The sequence below is a fragment of the Pungitius pungitius genome, chromosome 14 (genome assembly GCF_949316345.1).
Source record: "Pungitius pungitius chromosome 14, fPunPun2.1, whole genome shotgun sequence".
Taxonomy (NCBI): domain Eukaryota; kingdom Metazoa; phylum Chordata; class Actinopteri; order Perciformes; family Gasterosteidae; genus Pungitius; species Pungitius pungitius.
The window spans coordinates 11,140,031-11,162,608 of record NC_084913.1 but is presented as its reverse complement, the minus strand read 5'-3'; the positions used below and the strand labels follow the sequence as shown (position 1 = coordinate 11,162,608).

Here is a 22,578-nt window from a genome sequence, read left to right as displayed (position 1 = left end):
GGTGGGCACTTGCAGGCCAGTCCCGTGCCAAATTTAGATCTGGCTTCTCTCAACAGACGTAAATCATAAAATAACAAGTGAAAACCATCCGAAGCAGAAGCCAGGATTTAATTACGCCCTCCGTCCCCCAAGACACCGACCCTTGGAGGCTCTACGAGCCGGATATTAACCTCGGCAACTCTTCATTGCCTCCGAATAAGAGATCAATAATGTCTCATAACATCTCTTTTCCATCCATAAAAAAACAGAACTGCACTCCTCAGCAGAGAGATGCATCTCCATCGAGGGCAATGCAAATACAGGATTTTCACTGCACTGCTGCTGCAAAAAGAGATTCTTTCTATCCGGGAATCAAGAAACACAGTTTTTCATTCTCCGAGCCACAGGACAGGAAACAAGCAGAAACTAGCCTTTGACTCAAATGTTTTGGAGCTATTACATACGTCTTTTAATGACGCTTATTGTGTTTTTATTTCCTGCCATTTATTTCATTTGCCATTATCTTGACGCCATGTTATTCTTTTGTCCATTTTAGTACCTTATTTTATCATTACAATTGTGTTCATTTCTACTTTATAAGTGACATGAACATTTCTAGAGAGGTTTACAGCACACTTTAATCCAGTATTTATTCAGATAAGACTGTTTAACGCATTTATTAAAGTACAGTGTTGATCAGCAACTGAAAGTTTAGTTTGTCATTTTCTTGTTTGGAATTCATTAGCATCCACTTAGTAGTTGGTACACACTTTAAGCCCTTAAAATAAAGGCTTCCGATGCATTCCATAAAATGTCCTTTTGACAGAAATGAGCACGTAGGGAGCCGGTGTTTCTCAGAGGCTTCCTGCTCGAGCCGCCTCCCCCCGACCCCCCCCCCCTACGCTCAATGCGAGTCAAGCACCAGTAGCGGTCGTTTCTTGAAGCCGTCTGTCTAAAGCTCAGGATTTAATAAGGTGTTCCAGTCTACAAAGCTCCACGTTACAGCGATGATGTAAAACAGAAATAAAAAGCTGGCAGTAGGAATAGGGAAGACCGTCCCAACACTTTCTCACAGTCCTAAAAGACCATTTTTAATCATTTCGCTACCCATTTTGTTCATTCTTTTCCTCACACAGTAGGCGTTTAATGTTAACCTGATGTCCAAGGCAGCCAGAGTACCAATGAGCTGCAGGATGAGTACCGGAGGAAATGAATCAGATGGAGGAGCAGATCAGCCAGAACAAGGACAGTCTCTCTGAGCATCGTCGTGTCTGCCTCTCTGGTTAAATATAGAATATAAATATAGCGCTTGGAAACGACAAGACATACAAAATTAAAGTGGCTGAAAGTGAGTTCAGAGCCGGGCCGCAAGAGGTTTTAGGTCCACATGTAGACCTAAAACATGCACATCTATGTCAAACATACAGCCAGGGCTGCATGCTCAAAGTTTTGTAGGAGGCGCTATTGAGCCAGCTTGGGTTTCTTTTGAGCATTTTTAAACCCCCAGAAGCACCTTCGTTCACGGCAAACGTCACTGCAGCAACGGAACATCGAATGCTACGTGGGCCACTGTTATAAACACGTTATAAACACGTTATAAACGTTTGTGTGCGACAAAATCATGTCAATATGATTTATGTATTACTTTGCAGGCTTTATTGTGAAAGGCAAGAATGAAAGGAGAAGATCTCCGGCAAAAATATTCACTTTTGTCTGTGTTGAACTTCATTTGTCTCGTTTGTCTTGAATTTGCAGATGAACCCTCATCTACCTGCATTCACGTCCTTTGTCATTGTTTAGCTGTGTCTAACTGATTTATGAGTTTCACATGCTCCATTTTTTTGTTGTACCAGCTGCCCCTCAGTCTGTTGGCCTTGAGAGCCTCTGTGTTGCACGTCTTGTTAGTACTTGACAATATATAAAGAGTTTAATTCTCACCTTTTTCATTTTTTTGAGCATGCATTTTAAAAACCTCTCATGTTTTGGAAACGCTATTACACTGCCGTTAGCAGAACACTTTTCTCTGATAAATGTTTGTTTGCTCGCTAAGGTACGAGGACCAGATGTGTGCTCGAGCTACAGAAGAAGTTGGAAAGCTAACATATGTTATTGTTATTGTTGTTGCATTTGTGGCTCTTGTGTTTAGCTGCCTTCTGGCTCATGTCTGACTTTTGATAGAATTGGAGGGCTTTTTACAATGTGAAAGATTTATGTCTTTGCTTTTCCTCAGATAATGTTGCATGGTGTACAGGTACTAGAAAGGTACCGCGGTACCCTTACGTTCAAAACGATTTTGAATATTTTTAATACCGGTACTTCATAAAAAAGCAGCAGCCAGAGCGCCTTCAATGTTCTGCTCCCTGCACGCATTGACTGGGTGGGCGGGGCTACCGGCTCACATGCAACAGGCAGCCGTCACTCACAGAGTCATCTCGTGCTGGAGCTGTTGTCGACCGTCCTCGGCTTGTTGAAAGAAAAGATGCCAGAAGTGAGATCTGGAAATACTTCGGGTACGAAGTATTTATTATTTTACGCATTTACTTGGTCTCAAAAAGAGGAAATGTCCGGGTAAAAGAGGACGTCTGCTTTGTCTTGTGTTGCATTTGCTGATGTTTGACTGTCACTACACTAGAGCACTTAATACTTGCATCAATGTCCGAGCGTGTTATAACCAGCTTGCTACCATCGCTAACGAAATGTCTTGTTAGCGGCTAAACTTAAACTAAACATTGTTTATGACAAACCATCACGTCAACGTGACGCGAATAGCGTCACTGATGCGCCACTTAACGTCGGCGAGGTGGAAGATGGACCAGCGCGGATTGTTTTAGCGTGAGACATTGGATGTGTAAAAACACGCAAAAGCATGTTTCACACGGGGAAACCGTGAGAGGTGGCAGCCCTGTAGCTGTGTTTGTTAGCTAGACAACAACTTTCCTAACAGTCAAACAGCAAGCAAGTGCAACACAAGACAAAGCAAGACAGAAAATTGCTACTTACTTAGTGAATAGTCCAGCAGAAATACATACATACTAATAACAATTTCACTCATGTGGGCCTATATGATCACGAGGTCAGAATGCACACAGAATTGTACCAAAAAATACAATAAAGGGGAGAAATTGGCCTTTAATTATGTGTCCATCTTTAATGTACCCAACCCACATAGCTTTAGGTTTTTTTCCCACCTCAAACACATCTGTAGAATTATGTAATGCATACATATCTTATTTGCGGCATTGCATCGGTAATATTTTGGTAGGTATAGTATCAAAGTCATAATTTTGGTATCGTGACAGCCCTATTCTCAGAGGACAACACAGGAAAATGGGTTTAGGGGGCACATATGTAAGCTGCAGAGAAAGAAAAGTGATTTAGTTGGCGACTCCACGTCTATTCAGCTCAATGTCGCTAAACACACATTTTGGTGTGGCCCGGGAAGTCAGATCAGCCTGAGTGAGGGGTTTTGTTTTGTTTTTTAAACACAACAACAGACTTGATTAATGTTTATTTTGTAGAATTATTAATGTATTAAAGCTGGACATATTATTTTTATGTAGGCAATGGGCCTGAAAAAGAAGTGTCTTTACATTGCAAAGTAAAGCCTTGGTCCCCCCCCCCGTACCCCCCCCCCCCCCCCCCCGTGGGAACTCTTCTAAAAACAAACTATTAACACTGTGACTTGGTTGCACGAGCAAACAGGTAAAAGCAGCCGGCTGAGCCTAGAAACCGCTGAGCCGGGTGGCAGTACCGTGGAGAGAGATCGCACGCCTCTACACCACCAACGACGTGACGAACCCCGTCTCATCGCGTCTCCACCTGACAGCTCAATACTTCAGATGGTTTGTGTATGAGCAACTCATGGTGTTGTACATTATAACTTGAATGAATTAGAAGACCGTGGCAATACTGTAACAAATCATACGCCAGTATGTGCACTTTTCATTGTTAATCAAAGTTATCCACAAACAGAAGCTCTTGGCATTTCAGCATCGCTTCCTAACGATCAATATCTAACTTAATGGTGCCTGATTTGATGTGTGCGAGTAATTGATTCAGAAAGGTCAGAATCGATGGGTGACATTGTTCTAGCGTCTGTGTAGTGAGGCTGCAATGAATGATACTGCAGGCGTGTTGCCAAATGATCTGCAAGTAACACTATAAAACTGTGAAAACAAGAGCTGGCTCAACAATTTAATTTATCCAGCATTCAAACGAGCAATTTTTCATAATTATATGCATCAAATTAGTTTAATACCAAGTTTTCCATCTTGTGTGTTTATTTTGCCTATGATGCTGTGGCCGTCGTATTGGTACACAGACTCAACGGCTTACAATATTATATTAAAAAAAAAAAGAAATCTCATCGGTCAAGTGAAAAAGTTCAGCGTGACTTTTACATCAATCGTGTTGCTGACTGGACCCTGGAGTTTCCTCGCACGAACCAGTCTAACACCAGCAATGATACTAATGACACCAGGAAACCACATCGTAAGGAAAGTCTTAGATCAGCTTCAGCTCACGGGACAAAACAGTTTTAGAAAGCGTTTGCATATTGACACGAGCAGAGAAAAAAATACAGTAATCACACTAATGCAGCACAGTCCTTACACTCAGAATATAAGGTGCTAAATGCATAAGCTTGAGTAATTATGATCATAATAATAAATCACAGCGAGACCACTGGGATTGGTGTGTCTCAGGGCATTGATTACTTATAAATACTTTTTCAATTCATTTTCTCAAATCGCTGCGGGGCTCTTGAGATTAGCTTATGCTCAATATTTCATTAAACAGAAAAGTAAACAGCCTAATAAGGGCAGGCGACACCCATAGTTGTTTTTTCTTTGACATTCCTCCAACTGAGCTGAAAACCGCCAACGGCTGGACGACAATACGAACAAATGTGGTTCTTTCTACAGCCAACATCTCGAATCAAAGTCGCCGTGTAATAGGCTCCGACATATGTCGAGTCCTGACATAATCCCCTGAGCTGTATCACTATAAGCACGTATAGCCTCGAGCCTCAGGCTTTAGTGGCTGCTAAGGCACAACTCACAATACAGGCGCGCTTTTTATCTAAACAATACTCCTTCAAAGCTGCATGTACAAAAGAATTTGCTGAATTCAATTATCCTTGAAAAAAACACCCACTTTTTTCTGCCAAATTATTATTTTAAATGACAAAAAGCTCCTGTTTGTGTACTACTAATTTGAACCACTATGCAATTCTTAGACATGTATAGGTATATTAAAAGAACAGCCAGGGCAAAGAGCAACACTATTCAAGGGACAGAGGAAGGAGGAGGCATTATTCACCATATCTGTGATGCCTCGAGGTTTGCCCTGTGACATTTCCCTCCGTACGGCAGCTTCAAACTGTCTAACTGAATTCTTATCAAATGTAAAGTGTGTATATTTTTAGAAACACTGTGGTTTTCTTTTTCAGGGGATAAAAAAGACCTTGTCCAAATAGTTATTTCTTCAACACAAAAACACAGAGCACTTTGGAATAATCAACAACAACCAAATAAACTGTTGTAATTAAGATAAAGTGTTCCTTAATGGTGGATGTCTTTAATATAGCGCAAATTGATAAAACCAAACATGGAGGCTGCTAATGGGATAAATGTCACTCAGTGTGTGTCTGTGTGTGTGTGTTAGTGACAGATATCTCACATGACATGATTCACATCACACAATGCGATAAAAGAGCACCCAAAATATGTTGAAGTTAATCCATGTTTTACTTGGGCTGACAAGTTATCGGAAAAGGTTTGTTCAAAACAGAACTGTATCAAAATCCAAGGTCTGACTTTACCTCTGAAGCAGGTTCTAAAAAATCAACAGCGTTAGTGGGTGTTTTATTTAAAAGTTAGAGATTTTAAAAATGAAATAGTATATTTACATGTGACGCTGTATAAAATGTAATCTGTATATAATTGTATTCAATTACTAGTCAGTTACTAGTTTAGCTTAAAAAAAATAAACTTTCCTTTCTGTTTATTCATCAATACATTATGCCTATAGAATTATCAAATTTGATATACCATGATATACACAACTATATTATGCAACTCTGCAAAGCAACTTGTTATTCTTTACAATTCCAAACCCGTTTTACATGTGCATCCGGAATGTGGTTGTGGAAATGTTTGCAAGTTCAAAAAGGAATTCAATATTTAAATTGGCAGATAACACTCTTACTATTTGTCAGCAGCTCAAAGTCTTAAGAGCCATCACACAGAGTCATAAACACGTGCAGGTGCAACTCTTGCAATGTATTGCAAACAAAACATGGCCTGTGCAGTTATGGGCAGAGAAACTGCGTGATAGTGGACTAAACCTCTGGAGGAAAGAGGGCTGCAGATTGCAATGCATGACATACTTCGTGAGAAAGGAAATCACATGGCTGACTGTAAACAACGCACGAACGCAGCGTAGCACCAGCAGGCCCTCTGACCCACTATCAGATATCCGAGCTGTACAGAGGTCAGTGTGGGAGGGGGGAGGGACGACTGAAATCCCCCCCCTCCCCTTCTCCCCCTAATGTCACTCACGTTTCCCCGCTCAGTGTTGCCTGCTTCCCGCACAGAAGGGGCGGGAAAGCGCCACATACCCACTGTTTAACATCCCGCAGTCCATACCCGCACACGCGTTTCAGATGGAGAAAGCAGCACCCTGTGATTATACAGCATCATAAGCACGTTCATTGTGTGAAAAGTCTCCCCGACTCTGAAAACTTAAAGGCGATAAAAAGGAGCCGGAGGTGCTGATGTTGACACAAGCAGAAATGAAGAAGAAGAAAAAAAAAGGACAGAAAAGAAGATACTTCAGTGCAGTGCTTCTTATTATTCGTCTCATTCGGTGTGCGAAAAAACAACAACAACAACAACAACAAAGCTAAACTGCCAGGGGGTGTAGTGACAAAGTCAACAACGTGGCAACGTTTCGCGTTGATGACAAATGTAAGCAGAGCACGGGGGGAGAGGAGCGATGTCACAACACGGCTGTGCGCACCGGAGAAGGTGATGCTCCCGAGTCCTCGCCTCGCAAAGAGCAGCAGAACACGTCACACGCGCGTGTCTCGCCGTTTGTTGACAAGCCGAGCTCGAGGGAGCCGGGCGGGGGGTCGCAGGGGTCTCAAACAGACGGCGACCACCCCTCGCCCGGCTCTCCTAGCTAGCTGTCTGGTCCCCAAATGTCGGGGCTAGCTGCGCGGGCTAGCAGCTCCGCTAGGCTACCGTGTAACGGAGGGGGTGGGAGAGAGAGAGAAAGCACATTGGCCTCCGTTAGCCGCTAACGCCCATCCCCCCACCAGCCAGTGTTCCCTGTCTGCGGCCACCATCTTTAATCTGTGCTCCGTCTCCCTCCCCGCTGCACGAAACAGGACAAAAACACAAGCCACTCACCTTTAGCGGGCATCGCCGAATCGATTATCACCTCCCCGAAATATTAAATCGATTATCGTGTTAATACCGTGCGTGTTTTAATATTGAAAATTGGCCGTGCGAGCGGTACCGCGCCTCGGGAGAAGAGCAGCAATCCTAAACCGCCATCTGGTGGTATTTTCCTCTCTGTGATGCAGCGGGAGCGGCGCAGCCTCAGACCGAGACACAGCTGCCCCCTGGCGGACACACTCGGGCCGGGGCGGACACGCGCCTACAGGGGGGGCTAACCGCAAGCACAACACTCGCGGGGACGCGCGCAGCCTCACAGAACCCCCCCCCCCATCAATCTCAGTTTAATTATTCATTATTCAGGAATCATATATTTTTAATCACTATAGAGGTTATTATAGTTAAAAAAAGACATGATAAAACAAGCTTGTGATATATTTTAACGCATTGCACAGATTGTATTTGTCTACAATTAACAGAAACACATTCTCACTTTCTACATACAAGCTTACATTTATTTTTGTACATGTAATAGTCTATTTTTTACCTTAAACCAGTATTATTGTTATTGTCACTTCTATTTTCCTCTAAATTGCTCTTGGAACTGTGAACATACTTTGTTAATAAATTGGACACTGATATGATATAGCTTACAGTGAGAACTGATGCACTATTGTTTGCCATAGCAACAACACGTCTTCCCCATAAAAGCCGCAGCCAGAACCCTGTCAGGGTTATTTCACAAACATAAATACATAATCACAAACACACGCACACGCACACACACACACACACACACACACACACACACACACACACACACACACACACACACACACATTCAAGCATTATTATTCTCTTGTTTTTGGGTCATTGAAGCGTTCCACAGATGCAAAAAAACATTGTGTTTGCAATTATGTTTGGACAAACAGAATTAATATATTCACAGATGAGGTCCTGCTGTGGGGATCCTAACTGGTTAAATAATTCATGTTAATATTGTTTTGAGGTTCTTTGTTGAAAAATAATTTGAAAAATGTTCCCCTTATTTCTTTGAGAGGTCAAAGGTCAGCTGTAGAAAATCAACTCTGGAAAGAGCTGGATTTGGGTGTTTATCTCCAGATCAATTCAGCTTGCCAACATGGTGGGTGAGCTGCTTGCAAGTAGCCCGTTCTTATTCTCTTATTGCATTTTTTCTATATATATCTCTCAAATCTTACCCGGGAACAATTTACATTGTCATTACATTGTCTTCAAAATCAACGGACTGTCCATTCTCAGCATGCTGAGATTAGCATTATGTTTTGTCTTAAAAAGTATACAAATAAATCACATCAGTGGCAGATGAGTTTGAAAAGGCAGGAGGATGATTTGGTGCCGGAGATTGTCACTGAAGGAACGTAAACATATCTCGTTTGTGTCATCTGTCTTTTGCAGTAATCTTGAATGAACACAATCACGTATGTATAATTTACCATATTGTCTTCAAAACACTGCTAAAAAGTCAATTGCAAAAAACAGATAATACCATCCATCATCATCTTCATTTTCTGTACTCAGGGTCATGGACAGGTAATACCATTGTATCAAAAAAAGAAAATATTTTTTACAAGAGAATATTACTTTTTAACCATGCTGTTCTATTTTTGTCACTTTGAGCTGTTGACATTAATTACTCATACTTTCCTCTCTAAATGTAGGACCTCATGTCTGTGCTCTCATGAACCCCTACTGACTCACAGTAGGAATGTTCTCTTATCAATTAGAGTTTTAAACAGGCACACACTCTCAGGGATACACACCATAAGATTATTACAGGCTGTTTGTCTTCTTTTCTTTTTTTTACAGTGTTCAGACATACTCAGTACACCAAATACTGTACGTGTGTCTGTTCAGGCGTCATATTGCAGTATTCTGCTGTGAAGCTTTTCCAGTTCCTTTTGGGACAAAATTGTCAAGATGCATTCTCTCAACCTCCCAAACCTTTTCTGTAGAGGCCCAGGTAAATCTATTTCATAGAGACTACACCTGACTTTTGCAGTATGGTGCAGTGATGAGTTACATAACTAGTGGACTTAATCTGTGTCTGCGTCAAGACGTCTGAATCTATATTAGTGATTCCATTGGCCCAGTTTTGGAAACGTTGCCTCAGATTTCATGGTACACATTGGCACACACACATATGGCCAAGCGTGGATGCGCACACATAACGCAATCAAAAACAGCATCCATCGCTATCTAAAAACTTTTCCAGGGAGCTGTAACCATGGCAACAGAGACTGCACGGCGCTCCATCAGCAGAGCAAACCCTTTTAGACTGTCAAAGGTAATCGCAGGTTATCACTCAAAGAGTCAATTGCAGTGACAAACATTTAAATCTGTGGGAAAACACATCACAGACGTCAAGGGTTCTCTGACGACGGCTCATTTCAAACCAGTCTAAACACACCCATTTGACGTATTGGGTGTTATGCAATGGTCTACAGTCATTCTCTGTTTCATCTCTGGGGCTGTTGACTAACAGAGAGGCCTTACGTGGTCATTTTCTGTCTGTTCTATTTTTACTCCTCCATGACCTCCCTCGCAGCGTATTCACACCCAGGGCTGTTTTTTCCCTTTTCTTGTCGATCGCAATCTCTCTGACACCCTGTTTGTACCCTCTTTGCTTGTCTCTCTTGTCTCCCCCCACATTGCTTCTTGCCCCCCCCCCCCCCCCCGTCCTCCTTTCCACAACTGTGGTAATGCAAAATGTACGAGAGGTCCAGTGCTACATGAGCTGTGGAACAAAAGAAAACTGTCTATCGCAGCCGTATTTGTGAGCCGGGCTGTCTTCGTCTGTCACAAGCCTCACTGGAACACACACGCAGATGCCAGCAGACGTAGGCAAGGTTCTGTTTTGCTGCAGCGTGTGTGTGTCATACACCACCTGCCCAGCATTCAAATTTTCCGTAGGGGTTCCTCATCTTATCCCGCTCCTCATCTCTACAGTGTTTCTTTACGACTCCCTTCCTCCTCCCACTGCAGAGGCCCGGTAAGGAATGTGTCTCTGTCTGAGGTTACGGTTCACTTATTTGTGCTCTCATCAGCTCCGGCCGTAATGAGAACACACGCTCAGACATCCATGGACCCAAGCATTGAATAATGAAATCCTGTTTAACGTTTATTAACACTGACCGCCCAAAAGAGAGGTCTACAATAAGCCTGCGACAGTGCAAGGAGAACTCGTGCTGAATAGATACAGCCAATGTCGTGAAAAAAGATAAGTTAAACTGTTCAAATCTAAGGTCAGCTTCCATGAATGGTGACAGACTGAGAACCATGAGGCCTTCCTGTGTTAAACAAGTGTGACATTGGCAGAGAAACTACCCAGCCTACAAGCTAATGTGTGTGAGCATAAGTGAGAAACAGAAATAGATGGCGTATGTTTGAGAGGAGGCAGACTGAGGAGGAAAGAAGGAAGTGTAAAAAAGGAAAAACCCAATTTCAGCACTCTTTGCAATATTCTATAATTCATTCGATCCTGGCTGCAGATGGAAGGAGGGAGGCACAAAAAGCTTCTTGACTCCGGTTCTCACAATTCATCAAAAACCTCTCTGCGTCTGCCGGGCTCTCCATCCCTCCACCGTGGCCCTCTTCTCCCCACGACACCACTCTCATCCCACCCCCGTTTGCCTCCCCCTCTCCCCACTTCCTCCCCGCGCGGTCAGCTTGTCTCTGCCATCTTTGGCATATTGTCATCACAGCAAGTCACCTACTCCTCCCCGGAGGCTGCACTTTCTGTCTGGATCTGATGAACCTATGAGGCCGGCCGGCACAGTAGACGACGGGATTTAAACAATGCGCCAAATAGCTGTGCCCCGTGTATTCTTATTCAGCGTAACCATGGAAACACTAGCTAGTCCTCCTCATCCTCAGAGGAAAAGCCTGGAGCAAATGGATGAGTTAGACAGAGAAAGAAATAAAGCAATGTAGTCAGCGAAATTCTTGACCACTATGCATCTCTCCGAGTACGACCGCCTTTATTTATGGTCTTGAGAGCAGATCATGAGGAAAGTAACTGTTTTTGTAATCAGTGGCCAATGTATTTGTTCATATCAAACTTATTTTTAAGAACCAATTTTGACAGCATCTGTCAGCTAACTATGTGAAAACATCTCACCAGTTGGGTTAAATGAAGAAACAGTACAAGTTTAGAGTCTGGTGTCCCATATATAAATAGAGCTGTTCATGCATTTTAAGAACAGGGCTCCTGAGAGTGGGATGAAACGCTGTTCCAATAAGATGATCTGTATCTTAAAAATATGTGAAACTGAACATCCAGAATCCCTGTTGTCTTAATTGCTCCAACAGAACTCCCTGCTGTAAGGCAATACATCGCGCCTTTGTAAACGACTCAAAATGTTTGACTTAATTTATTCGAGTAAATGTCTTCCATTGAGGAGCAAATCTGCAGTGCAGACGTGCGTTTCACCAACACTTGGTACTGCTTCGGCAACTCAATGTTTTATATTAATAATGGCTCAAATGAGCATGTGTCATGTGGGAAGTTGCACATAGAAATGTTACCAGACTATTCTCTCAGGCTGTTTTTGGTTTATTGACTCGCAGGTTCGCTATTTTGGTTCAGACTCATAACTTTGAATAACTGAAAGATTTCACATTACCTGCTCAGGAACAAACTGCAGACAATGTACGTGAGGATTTGTTAACACAGTGGAGACTTTGGCAGCTACAGAGTGTCAATAGGAAAAAGGGGAATTAATAGATTTGTTGAGTGGCTTAAAACATGAATCCAAAGGAATGCGTTACTTTGAGTCTGCTTAATGTGTAATTAGGCAGGTGTTTGCTTGTTGCTAGTTGCCTAATTACAACAATAGTTTATACTAGATTATAGTCTACAGCAAAAATGATCAATAATTGTGTGCAAGTACATTTACTCTGTTGACATTGATTCCTTTTTTGATGTATGCTCACCACATGAAGTCTAATTGGCTAATTAGACATCACCAAGTGTAATTGGTTGGCAAGGGAAACTGACAACTATAATTTCAAAGCCAGATATAGAAAAAGAAAAAGATGCCCTGCAGAGACAAGAGTGGTTGTTGCTAATGTGTTTTGGCTGTTCATTTAATCATCTCCATAACCCAAATATCTGGGCCAACATGTGAACACGAAGAGACGTCTTGATGGTCATTATGTGCTCCCTGGTGAAAGTCAGCGTCCACACAGACGGCTGCTTCTTAGTTAAACAGCATAAAGGTCCAAGCCAACATCAGTGAAGCCAGACGCATTCGGCAAAGGTTAATACGGCTCGGAGATGGAGCAGAGCAGACCGGTGTTGTGTCAGCAAAATGTCAAAGCAATTACTATCAGCTTGCAAAAAAAGATGAAAGAGTGCGAGATTGTGCAGTGTTTCTAAGTCCAACAGAGAAGAGAAACTGTACCGATCGGCCTCCTCTTTATTCAATCTCCGCTCAGCGTTCAAACCCCTGCTGTGGTTATCATTATGACTCAAATGCCTCTATGACAACCACATCTTCTTGGAAGACCTTGGAACCTGGCAGCAGATCTCGTCTCCTATTAAGCCACAAGAGCGTCAGTGAGCTCAGTCATTGATGTTGATGACGATGGCGTCTGACTCGCAGCCTGTCGTCCCACTTCCTCCTTCTGTTCTGTTCAGACCAGACAAGTCAACACACCAAACGGGAAAGAACATTTTCACATGGACCATATGAACAGGAAATAGCTTCATCTGAACTGTCGATGAATAAATACGATGGTTTGGTGTAGCATTGACATTTGTTGTGATTGATAGTAAAAAACATAAATAAAGAAAGAATATATGTCAGATATAATATAAGTTATTTTCAAATAAATTAAAGATTTACATTCTCAGTAAACAAAATAATATGGACCATGAAGGTCCCAGTTTCAGAGGGATCATTTGCCAATAAAGCACCATCATAGAATTGTTGTGACCCTCAGCTCATTTGACCATTTTGTGTCAGCGCCAGAAAGTTGAAAGGTTAATTCGCACACGCCACCCATAACACACTGATCCAATGCCAGTTGAAAATCTGCTTCCCTCTAAATTATGAAGATATTGAAAAGTGTTTGGTACTAGATGTTTGATGAGATTATGATAAAGTACAAGTGCTGAACCTGAATGACGACATTTTGTATTTTAACTTTTCACAGGGCACATTCCCAAATAATCAGATGGCCATCTTTTGGTGGCTCCAGTTGTTGTAACACACTCACACACACAGTGTGATGACTGATGAGGGTGATACAGTGCTGATGTTTGGTGGTCTCACGCATGCTCAGACTTTATGATTACCCCCCCCCCCCCCCACCTCTCCCTCTCTCTCTCTCTCTCTCGGTATCTCTCTGGTCAGGTTGCGGAGCCGCATCTGTATCATCAGAGCCCAGAGCGGAGTGGACGGGCAGCAGGTCGCCACGAAACGCGCTTTGTCCTCCCGCAGAAGGAAGTGAGGTGACCGCAGCGCGTTTGTCCTTGAGGAGACTATTGGCGGCGGCAGGAGACAGCGGAGGAGAGGGTGCGCGCAAAAAAAGACCGAGAAGAGCAAATGGCCAAGGGGAGAGAGATGACGGGTCTTTGAAGATGCTCGGTAAATGACTGTGGCTGACCGAGTGTCAGGTTCAACCCGAGATCCGCTGTTTGCAGGAAAGCAGGTGAGTTGGGGCGGAGGAGTTTTTTCTTTCTTTCTTCTGAACTATGAGCCCTAAATAGCATATCCATTTGGTCTATTGACTGGATAACATCATGCAATGCCACGAAATGACGGCGGGTCACTAATTGTGAGGAGCCGGGGTTCGTTGATTGAGCCTCGGTGTGGCAGTCTGCGGGTGCACGCGTAGTGCTCACGCGGAGTGTGCGTTCACTCCTCTCCATTCAGGAACTCGTCATGGGTCACGGTTCGGGCTTTCATTGCAGACTACAACGTCATACATACATACATACATTCACTCACGCAGGGAGGACGCCAAACCAAACACCTCACCGTGTGCCGGGGCCGGGTATCGAACCTTCGTCGCTGTAGGTGCGGGCGTTGTGCAATGTCTGGACTTTTAACAAAGATGCGTTATTATGTAATAAGACTATTGAATTGGACTCAATCGCGACAACACGTGGAGCACGACCCTGACGTTTTGCGCGCGTGCGTGTGTGTCTGTGTGCAAAACACTGGGGTCACCGATGCGCGTCACCGTGGAACCTTGATAACCTTGAAGCCTTAACATCTTCCCTTCATATGCAGACGCTCACTTAAATACCCACAGACACTTGGGCAAAATGTGGATCTACACAAGGCAATTCAAAGTACAGGACATACAAGTGTAGAAATAATTGTGCGTGTATATACCTATATTCATTCTGTTAATTACCATAGGAGTACCATTCATAAAATGTGTGTACACTCTTAGTCCATTTCAGAGATACTTAAGCATTAAAAAATAGAATGTGCTTGTAAATACAGTTTAAAGAGCATCCTCAGAAGATCTGGCCTTTGTGCCTCGTTTCACATTGTGCAGGTTCGATGCTGCCTAGAAGCGGCTCATTTTAGGGGTTGTGTAAGGAGTGGAACCGGCCTTTGAGAGCAGCGGCACTGCAGAGGCAGGCTGCAATTTTAGGATCAGAAAATACTAAAGACTGAGAAGCTTTTGGTTTTTCACAGAACGGAACGTCGTGTTCCCTTTGGCTTTCAGGTGGAGTAAATGTAAAATAAAATGCCACCGGTGCAACCTGATACCTGCAGGGTTTTTTTTTTTGCTTCATTATATTTTACTTGAGGTTCAGCAACCTGGGAGGTTGTGAAATTTTTAATGTTCCATTTAACCCAAATAAATGCTTCATTATTTTAGTACAAGTCGAGGAATTAAGTACATGCACCCAGCAGGACCCTTCAAGCTGTCATCATTTATGAAGGGTCAATTCAAGTTAAATTGTAGGAATATCATCTTAGTAAAAGCCACGGATACACCCCCAAACTCCCTGCTAGTTTGAGTAAACTTAAAAGTAAATAGTGGTCAAATAACTGAAAATAAGCATGTTAGCCATGTCATTAGAGGCATGTTATCATGCTGACATCAGCGTTCAGCTCAAAAACCCCGCTGTGTCGAAGCACAGAGACGCTATTTTGACTGGAGACGTTCAACCTACACATAGTAATGAATGCGCTGCCACTCAGAGTGTGTGTGTGTGAACGTACTGTATTGCCATGAGTCGAGTGAAGTTGTGGTTCACTTGCTGTTTTTAGCCAAATTACTGTTGAGTAATACCCAGTCAGGGAAATAACTGAGCATTATATGCTCTGCATGCATTACTTGACTGAATGTAATGTTGTGGGAAAGTATTCTCCAGAAACCACTGGACTGCAGAGTGTTTTACCACCAGAATGCAGCAGTGGGTATGTACCGTACAGCACCTGCACGGCCATATTCTTCCGCTGCAGAGAGCTATTACTACCGCAGGTACAAGTCAGTCACCCGTGGAGCAGGATCTGGAAGGGGAAAAGTTAAAGAGATGGAGAGATGAAAGGAGGCGGAAGAGAGGGAGGTAATAAATAAGACATTCGATTTGGGACTCATATACCTGTTTTCATTTTCAAAAGCACACACATCCAATGTTTTGCCAGGATGAACAATAGTTCTGTTTCATTTTTGGACGCTTGGAAATGAAACGTGAGAGAAGAAGAGACGGAGGGAGCAAGATATAAAAAAACAAATGGGGCATGAAGCGCCTGCTTGTGTAACCGTCCTTGGCAACCGCCTCTAACACCCCTTGAAGGTCGCGTTATCCGAGATGTCTAAAAGGCACGACAATAGAGTTTTTAATGTGCCATTAGGGGGCTTTATGGTCCTGCTAATATGAACTCAATGTGAACTCTCCTAAAAAAAACGCCAACAATTAAACCAGTGATTGTTTGATGGCCAGAGCTTACCTTCCTTCCCTGCCAAACACGAGGGGCACACAGGAAGAGTCACAGCTATTATTATCTCTGATATAAAAAATATATGAGATATCAAGCGGCATCCTAGCGAGGGACAGCGTGAGGGGAAAAAGCAGAGATTTGCAGGAGCGCGTGTGTTCAACACATCCTGTATTTGGTTCTAAAGTGTCCTCTCCTTCGCAGGTGTCTGTCACCAACGACGTTGTAAAATGGAGTCCACTCACCTCCTGACCAGCTCCAAGAAGAGGGTAAAGATCCACCCTCACACCGTCACCGCCAAATACACTAAGCACACCCCCTACTCCCCTCAACCCGGAGTGCACACACACTTCCCACAACCGGGGGACGAGGGCTACGACGACGCTCCGTCCTTTGAGGACTTTGGCTCCTTCCTGGAGGAGACGTCAGACAAGAAACAGCTGACGGAGGGCAGGAAGTGGCCTCTGACTCTGTTTGGCTCCAAAGACAAAGACACGGATAAAAAGCCTCAAGCGGCTGTGGCAGGAGATGGCGGCGGCGAGGGGGGAGCCAAAGCAGCGAAGGGCTCCGGGAAAGGAGTAGGGGAGCAGCTGGCCAGTTTCGGGGAGGCGTCGGTGTCTGCGTCCCGGCTCACCTGGGTGGGGCTGTTGGGCGCGGCGCTGGCGCACGGCTGTTTGATCGTTTTGACCCGCCTGGCCTCTGAACGCTTCGGCCTGGGCCCCCTGTTCCTGCTCTTGGTTCGGTCCATCGTCCAGCTCCTTTCTGTGGCTGTGCCACTGCACAAGGGGGAGAACCTTTTTGGCCCGCCGGGCCACCGTCTACGTCTGCTCTGTTACGGCGTCGCCTACACTCTCTCCCTCTGCTGCGCCTACGCCTCGTCGACCTTCGTCTCCCCCGGAAACGCCACGACAACCTGGCGCCTGGCCACCACGGCGCTGTCAGCGACCCTGGCCTTCCTGCTCCTGGAGGAGAGGCTGGGATTGGCTGACGGGATCACCGTGGCGGCAGGGCTGTGCGGCTTGGGGCTCGTTTTACTCCCCACGGCAGACGGGAGCGACTCAGACTCGCCGACGGACCCGGTTGCTTTCTGGAGGTGTGCGTTCGGCTGGTCTCTTTCAGCTCTCGCAGGGCTGTGGATGGCTTTGGCTCTCGTTGGGTATCGCTCCCTGAAGGAAAGGGTGGGGGTGGCCACCGCCTTGTTCACAGTCAGCTGGACGGGCTGCCTGCTCGCCCCGGCCTCGTTGGCTCTGCTCCAGGAGGGCTGGTCCTGGCCCTCGAGTGCCCCCGCCTGGGGTCTGGTCCTGGGCCTGGTTGCATGCTCGGTGGCAGCCTTTCTGGGGATGACGCACGCCCTCACCCGACTCCACCCTGCTCTGGTCTCCGCCTCTCAGAGCCTGGAGGCACCCGTCGCCATGCTGCTGCATCTGGCGGTGCTGCCGCTGGCCCCCTCTGCGCCGGAGGTGGTCGGCAACGTGATTGTCATGCTGAGCGTCGGTTGGCTTGTGGCGACGAAGCTGCTACCGGCCCGTGGGGGGGGGCGGCGCCAAAGGGAGGAGTACGAGGAGATTATGGACTCGCCTATCAAATAGGCATCTCTTCTCACCTCCCACCTCCTCCATGACTTCCCCTCAACCCTTCATATGATTGGTTACGGTGCACATAAGAGACTGCTAAATGTTTATTGGAGCTTCTAGCAATTTTGTATCGTCCTCTATGCTTTTGAGAAGGGTCCAATATTGTGTTGTTTGTTGTCGTGACTATTAGATGTGACATTAAAATCTCTCTCTGTTGAACACAATGCATTCCTGGAGTCTCATTAGAATCTATCTCATCCCCTTCAGTGTGCGTGTGTGTGTGTCTGTGTGTGAGTGAGAGAGTGTAATGGCCACATTTTACAGGAGTCTAATGTCAGTTATTTTTACCAGCCAGCTGAGGGTTTGCCAAGGATTGATGCCATCTACTTGCTGGCAAACAGGCAAGAAAACAGAAAACAAATTGGCGGGCGCGGGAGAGGAGCCAGACACAATGAGAGAAAGATAAATGCTGGTAGAGGGAGAGAAGATGATTGGATTGGCATACAGATAAGGAAGCGAGCGAGAAAGGAGAGTGATGGCAGATGATGAAACAGAGGCGAAAGACAAGAAAGCGAGGCGGGTGGTGGGTACATTGTGCTTTCTATCTGGCTAGCTGGTGGATTCTGACACAGTTCTTTGTATCTTATACCTAATTTCCAAACTGATTAATACATTTTTCCTGAGCCTCTCTTCTATTTTCCTCATCATTCACGATATGACGAAGCTTCCATTCACTAAATCCTACATACACTGCACAGATGGAGACTTAACACAACCGTGTCTGTGAGTGTGTATCTCTGCATGTGTTTACATACATGCTATAATAAGATAGGATGAGATAATCCTTTGTTAGCTTTACTTCCACAGCGGGAAAATTACAGCAGCGTAGTTTAAGTGCAAACAAGAGATAATAAGAAGTAGTAAAGTAAAAAACAAATACAAATGAATACAAATAAGCATTATTGCAAATCTAAAATAAGAAAATAAAAACAATAATCCTCAATTGAAACAACAGTATTATACAGTATACAGACAGTGACTGCATAAGTGTTATTGCACTGTGTGTATTTTTCACAGGATTCAAGTGTTTTGTGGTCTACTTGACACAGAGTTGGTTGTGCAACCTGACAGCAGCTGCATATTTAAGGAAAGGTGCGTGACAAACACACACAGGCACAAGTGCTCATTATCGCCTTGGTTGTGGGCCTTCATGTAATATAAGAAAGCTGGTCGAATCAGAATCGTAGTTTCAAATTTGATGTGTCGCTGTTTATTTAGCGTTGGAATGTAACGTTGTATTTTAAGTCAAGGAGAATCTGTAGATCCGTTTACTTTATTCAATTCTACTCCATAAAACCAGGACAACATATTGCTATTTGTACTCAAAGAAATGTATTTGACAGCTAGTTACTAATTACCAGTTAAACTGTTGTGATAGGTGCCTCTTGACCAGTTATGACATAAAAATGTTTAAAAGTAGTTTATTGAGTATTTTATTTTTTTCCTCATTATACTTATGATGGAGTATTACTGCTTTTACTTAGGTAAAGGATCTAAACACTTCTTCCTACTCGGTTTTCACTGTTCTCTCTTTGCCCCTTTTCCTTTTATCTCAGTCTCTAAATTTCCCATCCTTGGAAAATCCACAAAAAATTTATAAAACTGGAGAAAACCAATGAAGAGGTGTTCTGGAAGCAAATACCATCGCACATAAACTGTAGTCAACACCAGCCTTTGTTTGATTTATAACAATGAATGTGTGTGTGTGTGCTCCTGCAGGAGGGACTGGCAGGCGGCGCTTTAATAGCTCTGGCGGGGTTTCATTAATCATAAACACTCCACATACACACATCCAGACACTCTTAAAGCATCTAACGAGATGGAGCGACCTGCCCAAAATTGAACACAGTCCAAGCCTCTGAGACACTTCCCTGTGGTTGTCGGACACCACCACAACTACACAAACATTGAGGTAGTGCACTAAAATGCTGAAAATAGGTTGATTACAGTATGGGAGGAGGCAGGACACCCTTCCACGAGGCTGATGAGGTCAACTCATTTGTTTTTATTCATTACCGAAAGCCCAGAACTTCTTGGTACATTTAAAATCATTCTCCCCAGACATAAACACGCTCACAAATACAACATTAAAACATTAAAAACAGAGTATGTGCAGTATCAACTTCCACTGGAGAGTCCTCGATCAATCTGACATTATTTTTTGCCTATTGGCAATTCATGTATGACCGCTGTCCTTCCTGCCTGCTCCATCACTCTGCTCAGCTGCAGGTGAACCTTCTCCAGCTCCTTTGCCATGGCAACCACGGCCTTTTCCAGTGAGGCCATGTGCGGCTGTGAAGTAACTTCCTGCTCCTCCAAGCCAGACGTGAATGAACCTCCAGGCCTCCGTGTTGGTTGGTTCCCCATCCCACCGCCCGCCGTTCCAGAAGGCACCGCTCCGTGGCTTCGCTGCTTTTCCTCCAGCCGCTTCAGCCGGGAATTCATCTCATGGCCACTGTGCAGAAGCTGGTGCAGCGTAGCGTTCAACCTCCTCTCCCTCTCTGCTTCCTCCCCCCGGAGCTCCAGCAAGCCTTGTTGCAGCCTGACGTTCACGTGCTCGACCCGCGCCCTGCAAGCGGACTCCGGGCTGGGCGGACACGGCCGGCATGGCATCTTGGCCAGCTCATCAAACTGGGTCTTGAGAGAGACCATTCCTCCGCCACATTGCTCCAAAGACTCCAGCAGCATGTTCTGCCTCATGTGGGAGTCCTCCAGAGTGATAAAAAGCTTGTCCCAGCGGGAGGGATCTGCAGCCTGCCATGATGTGGTTGGCGTTTCCTCTGTAGACGATTACCATAGGCATTATCAGTTATGTACCTTCATAGTTGTACAACAATGTAAAGATTGATTATAAAAGGAGAAAGTCAAGAAAAACCACAATAAAGTTGAGAAAATAAAAAATGATTTATTTTCTGCAAAACCCGTAATTACAATTCAGTTACAATAGTGCAATTTAAAAGAAGAAAGAATGTGTTTGCTTATGGCAGTATATAGTATACTATGATGTTGTTATGTGTTTGTATTTATGGATATAGTTTATAGGAGTGGACCAACGATGGACACCTTTGCGTATCCTTCAAAAGTAATAAATCAATGTGTGATCATGAATCCTTAATCAAAGCACATAAGACGTATCTGAATCAAGCATGGGAGCGGAGGACGAATTCTTTACAAAGAGCCGTCTGTTCAAACAAGCAGGGAACAAAAGAGACAAAGAAGTAATAAACACAACTCACCCTCCTGCTGGTCCTGAGAGAGCTCGTTATCGTAGTTCTCTGCGTAGTTCTCTCCATACTGGAGCTCATTCACACACAAGGATGCACCCACAAAGCAAAGCACACTCAGCACGTGCCAGATCCTGAACACATGCATGGGGCCACTGAATGGGTTCCGTTTTTTAAATATCGCAAAAGTTTTGTGTTCTTTGCCCAGTTTTTCAGCTGCTCAAGCTTCACTGTATTTCAAGTCCTTCACACTGAGCCAACTGTTGCTGGTGCTGGCTTTTAAACCCCGCACAGGGGAAGCAGGAGGGAAGTTTGTGGAGGGTGGGACAGAGGTGGGGGGGCTGTGGAGGCTCGGTGAGTAATGCTTCAGTGGAGGTAATATGTCAAAAGTCAAAACTGAGTGGGAAATAGGGGCATAATGAGGAAAGAACAGGAGAGTTGTAGGGGCACAGGGGAAAGCTGAAGTGAAGAAAAATGAAAGGAGGGAAACTTATGGAAGCAAAAATATCATGCAAACGTAGTCCTAGACTTGATCTGGCGTGGGCAGAAGCCTATTATGGCTTGTGTATCACATTACTGTGAAAACAGATATTGTATGATCTGATTATTGCAGAACTGACGCACTTGGGGCTGTTTGCTGACTCACCCACTCTCTCGAGGTCTGTCCGTCTTTTCAACATTTTACTGATGAGTCCCTCGATGCATCAACACAAGATGCCATAACCAAAGTCAATTGCAGAATTGTAGGTTTTGGATTATATTGGAATCACTTTGTTTTCACCATTTGAAATCAAATTGTGTTGCTAAGCAACACAGCAGAATTTCCTTTCTGTCTGTGATTGCATTTTGTTTACGTCAATGAAACATCTCACAAGGAAGAATAAGAACTTAAAGCACAATTGACCTTATTTTCATAGGCCGGGGGCTGTGGTCAACAGGTGTTGGGGTTAAGCAGCAGAAGTAGGACAAGTCAAGGTCAGAGGAAAAGCCTCGACTTTTATACTCTTTGCAGACCTCCAGACTGAGCTTCCCCTGCAGATGTCAGCATGTCCACTAGAAACTATGTTTGATTTTCTCTGTTTGGCAGCGCGTAATAGCTGAGGGACTGATTGGGGTGGAAGCTGGCATGTTTATCTAAGGAAGAGAGAAAAGCTGCAGAGGAAGCGAAGGAGATAGAAAGGAAAGTTGGTGAGAGAAGGACACATTTAGACCAAAAATAGCTGACTGTGGGCCTGAGTGCGTTCATTTCGCTGACCCAATACGATCAAATTCAACAGTTTGGATCCCCTCTAAAGTGTCAAATGGGCACAGTTCAAACAGACTTATTAAAACAGAGTGGAGTCTCGGCCCATTTCAATTTTTGACAAACGATTATTTTACCGATTTTTGT

The 22,578-nt window shown here is 44.3% G+C and overlaps 3 protein-coding genes across 4 annotated transcripts in view; 1 reads left to right on the top strand and 2 right to left on the bottom strand.

The window, feature by feature from the left end:
• stag1a (STAG1 cohesin complex component a) overlaps positions 1 to 7,573 on the bottom strand; it is a 30,404-nt gene extending 22,831 nt beyond the window's left edge. For both annotated transcript variants that reach the window (XM_062557200.1, XM_037486255.2), the window contains exon 1: positions 7,392 to 7,573. The gene's annotated coding sequence lies outside the window, so the exon portion shown is untranslated. The remainder of the gene's footprint in view (positions 1 to 7,391) is intronic.
• Positions 7,574 to 13,746: 6,173 nt separating this feature from the next.
• Positions 13,747 to 18,128, top strand: slc35g2a (solute carrier family 35 member G2a). Its single transcript, XM_037487378.2, has 2 exons — positions 13,747 to 14,075; positions 16,535 to 18,128. Exon 2 carries the CDS (start codon positions 16,561 to 16,563, stop codon positions 17,917 to 17,919), a length of 1,359 nt encoding a protein of 452 aa, XP_037343275.2. The 5' UTR covers positions 13,747 to 14,075; positions 16,535 to 16,560; the 3' UTR covers positions 17,920 to 18,128.
• A 1,032-nt stretch (positions 18,129 to 19,160) lies between these two features.
• On the bottom strand, positions 19,161 to 22,540 carry LOC119227193 (pentraxin-related protein PTX3-like). Its single transcript, XM_037485722.2, has 2 exons — positions 21,201 to 22,540; positions 19,161 to 20,744 (listed from the first exon to the last, which is right to left on the bottom strand). Exons 1-2 carry the CDS (start codon positions 21,334 to 21,336, stop codon positions 20,119 to 20,121), a joined length of 762 nt encoding a protein of 253 aa, XP_037341619.2. The 5' UTR covers positions 21,337 to 22,540; the 3' UTR covers positions 19,161 to 20,118.
• Between the last annotated feature and the right edge of the window lie 38 nt (positions 22,541 to 22,578).

Coding starts and splice junctions, on each gene's coding strand:
- slc35g2a (XM_037487378.2), top strand. CDS start 16,561: ATGGAGTCCACTCACCTCCTGACCAGCTCCAAGAAGAGGGTAAAGATC.
- LOC119227193 (XM_037485722.2), bottom strand. CDS start 21,336: ATGCATGTGTTCAGGATCTGGCACGTGCTGAGTGTGCTTTGCTTTGTG. Junction 20,745..21,200: donor CTCTCAGGACCAGCAGGAGG/GTGAGTTGTGTT, acceptor AATCGTCTACAG/AGGAAACGCCAACCACATCA.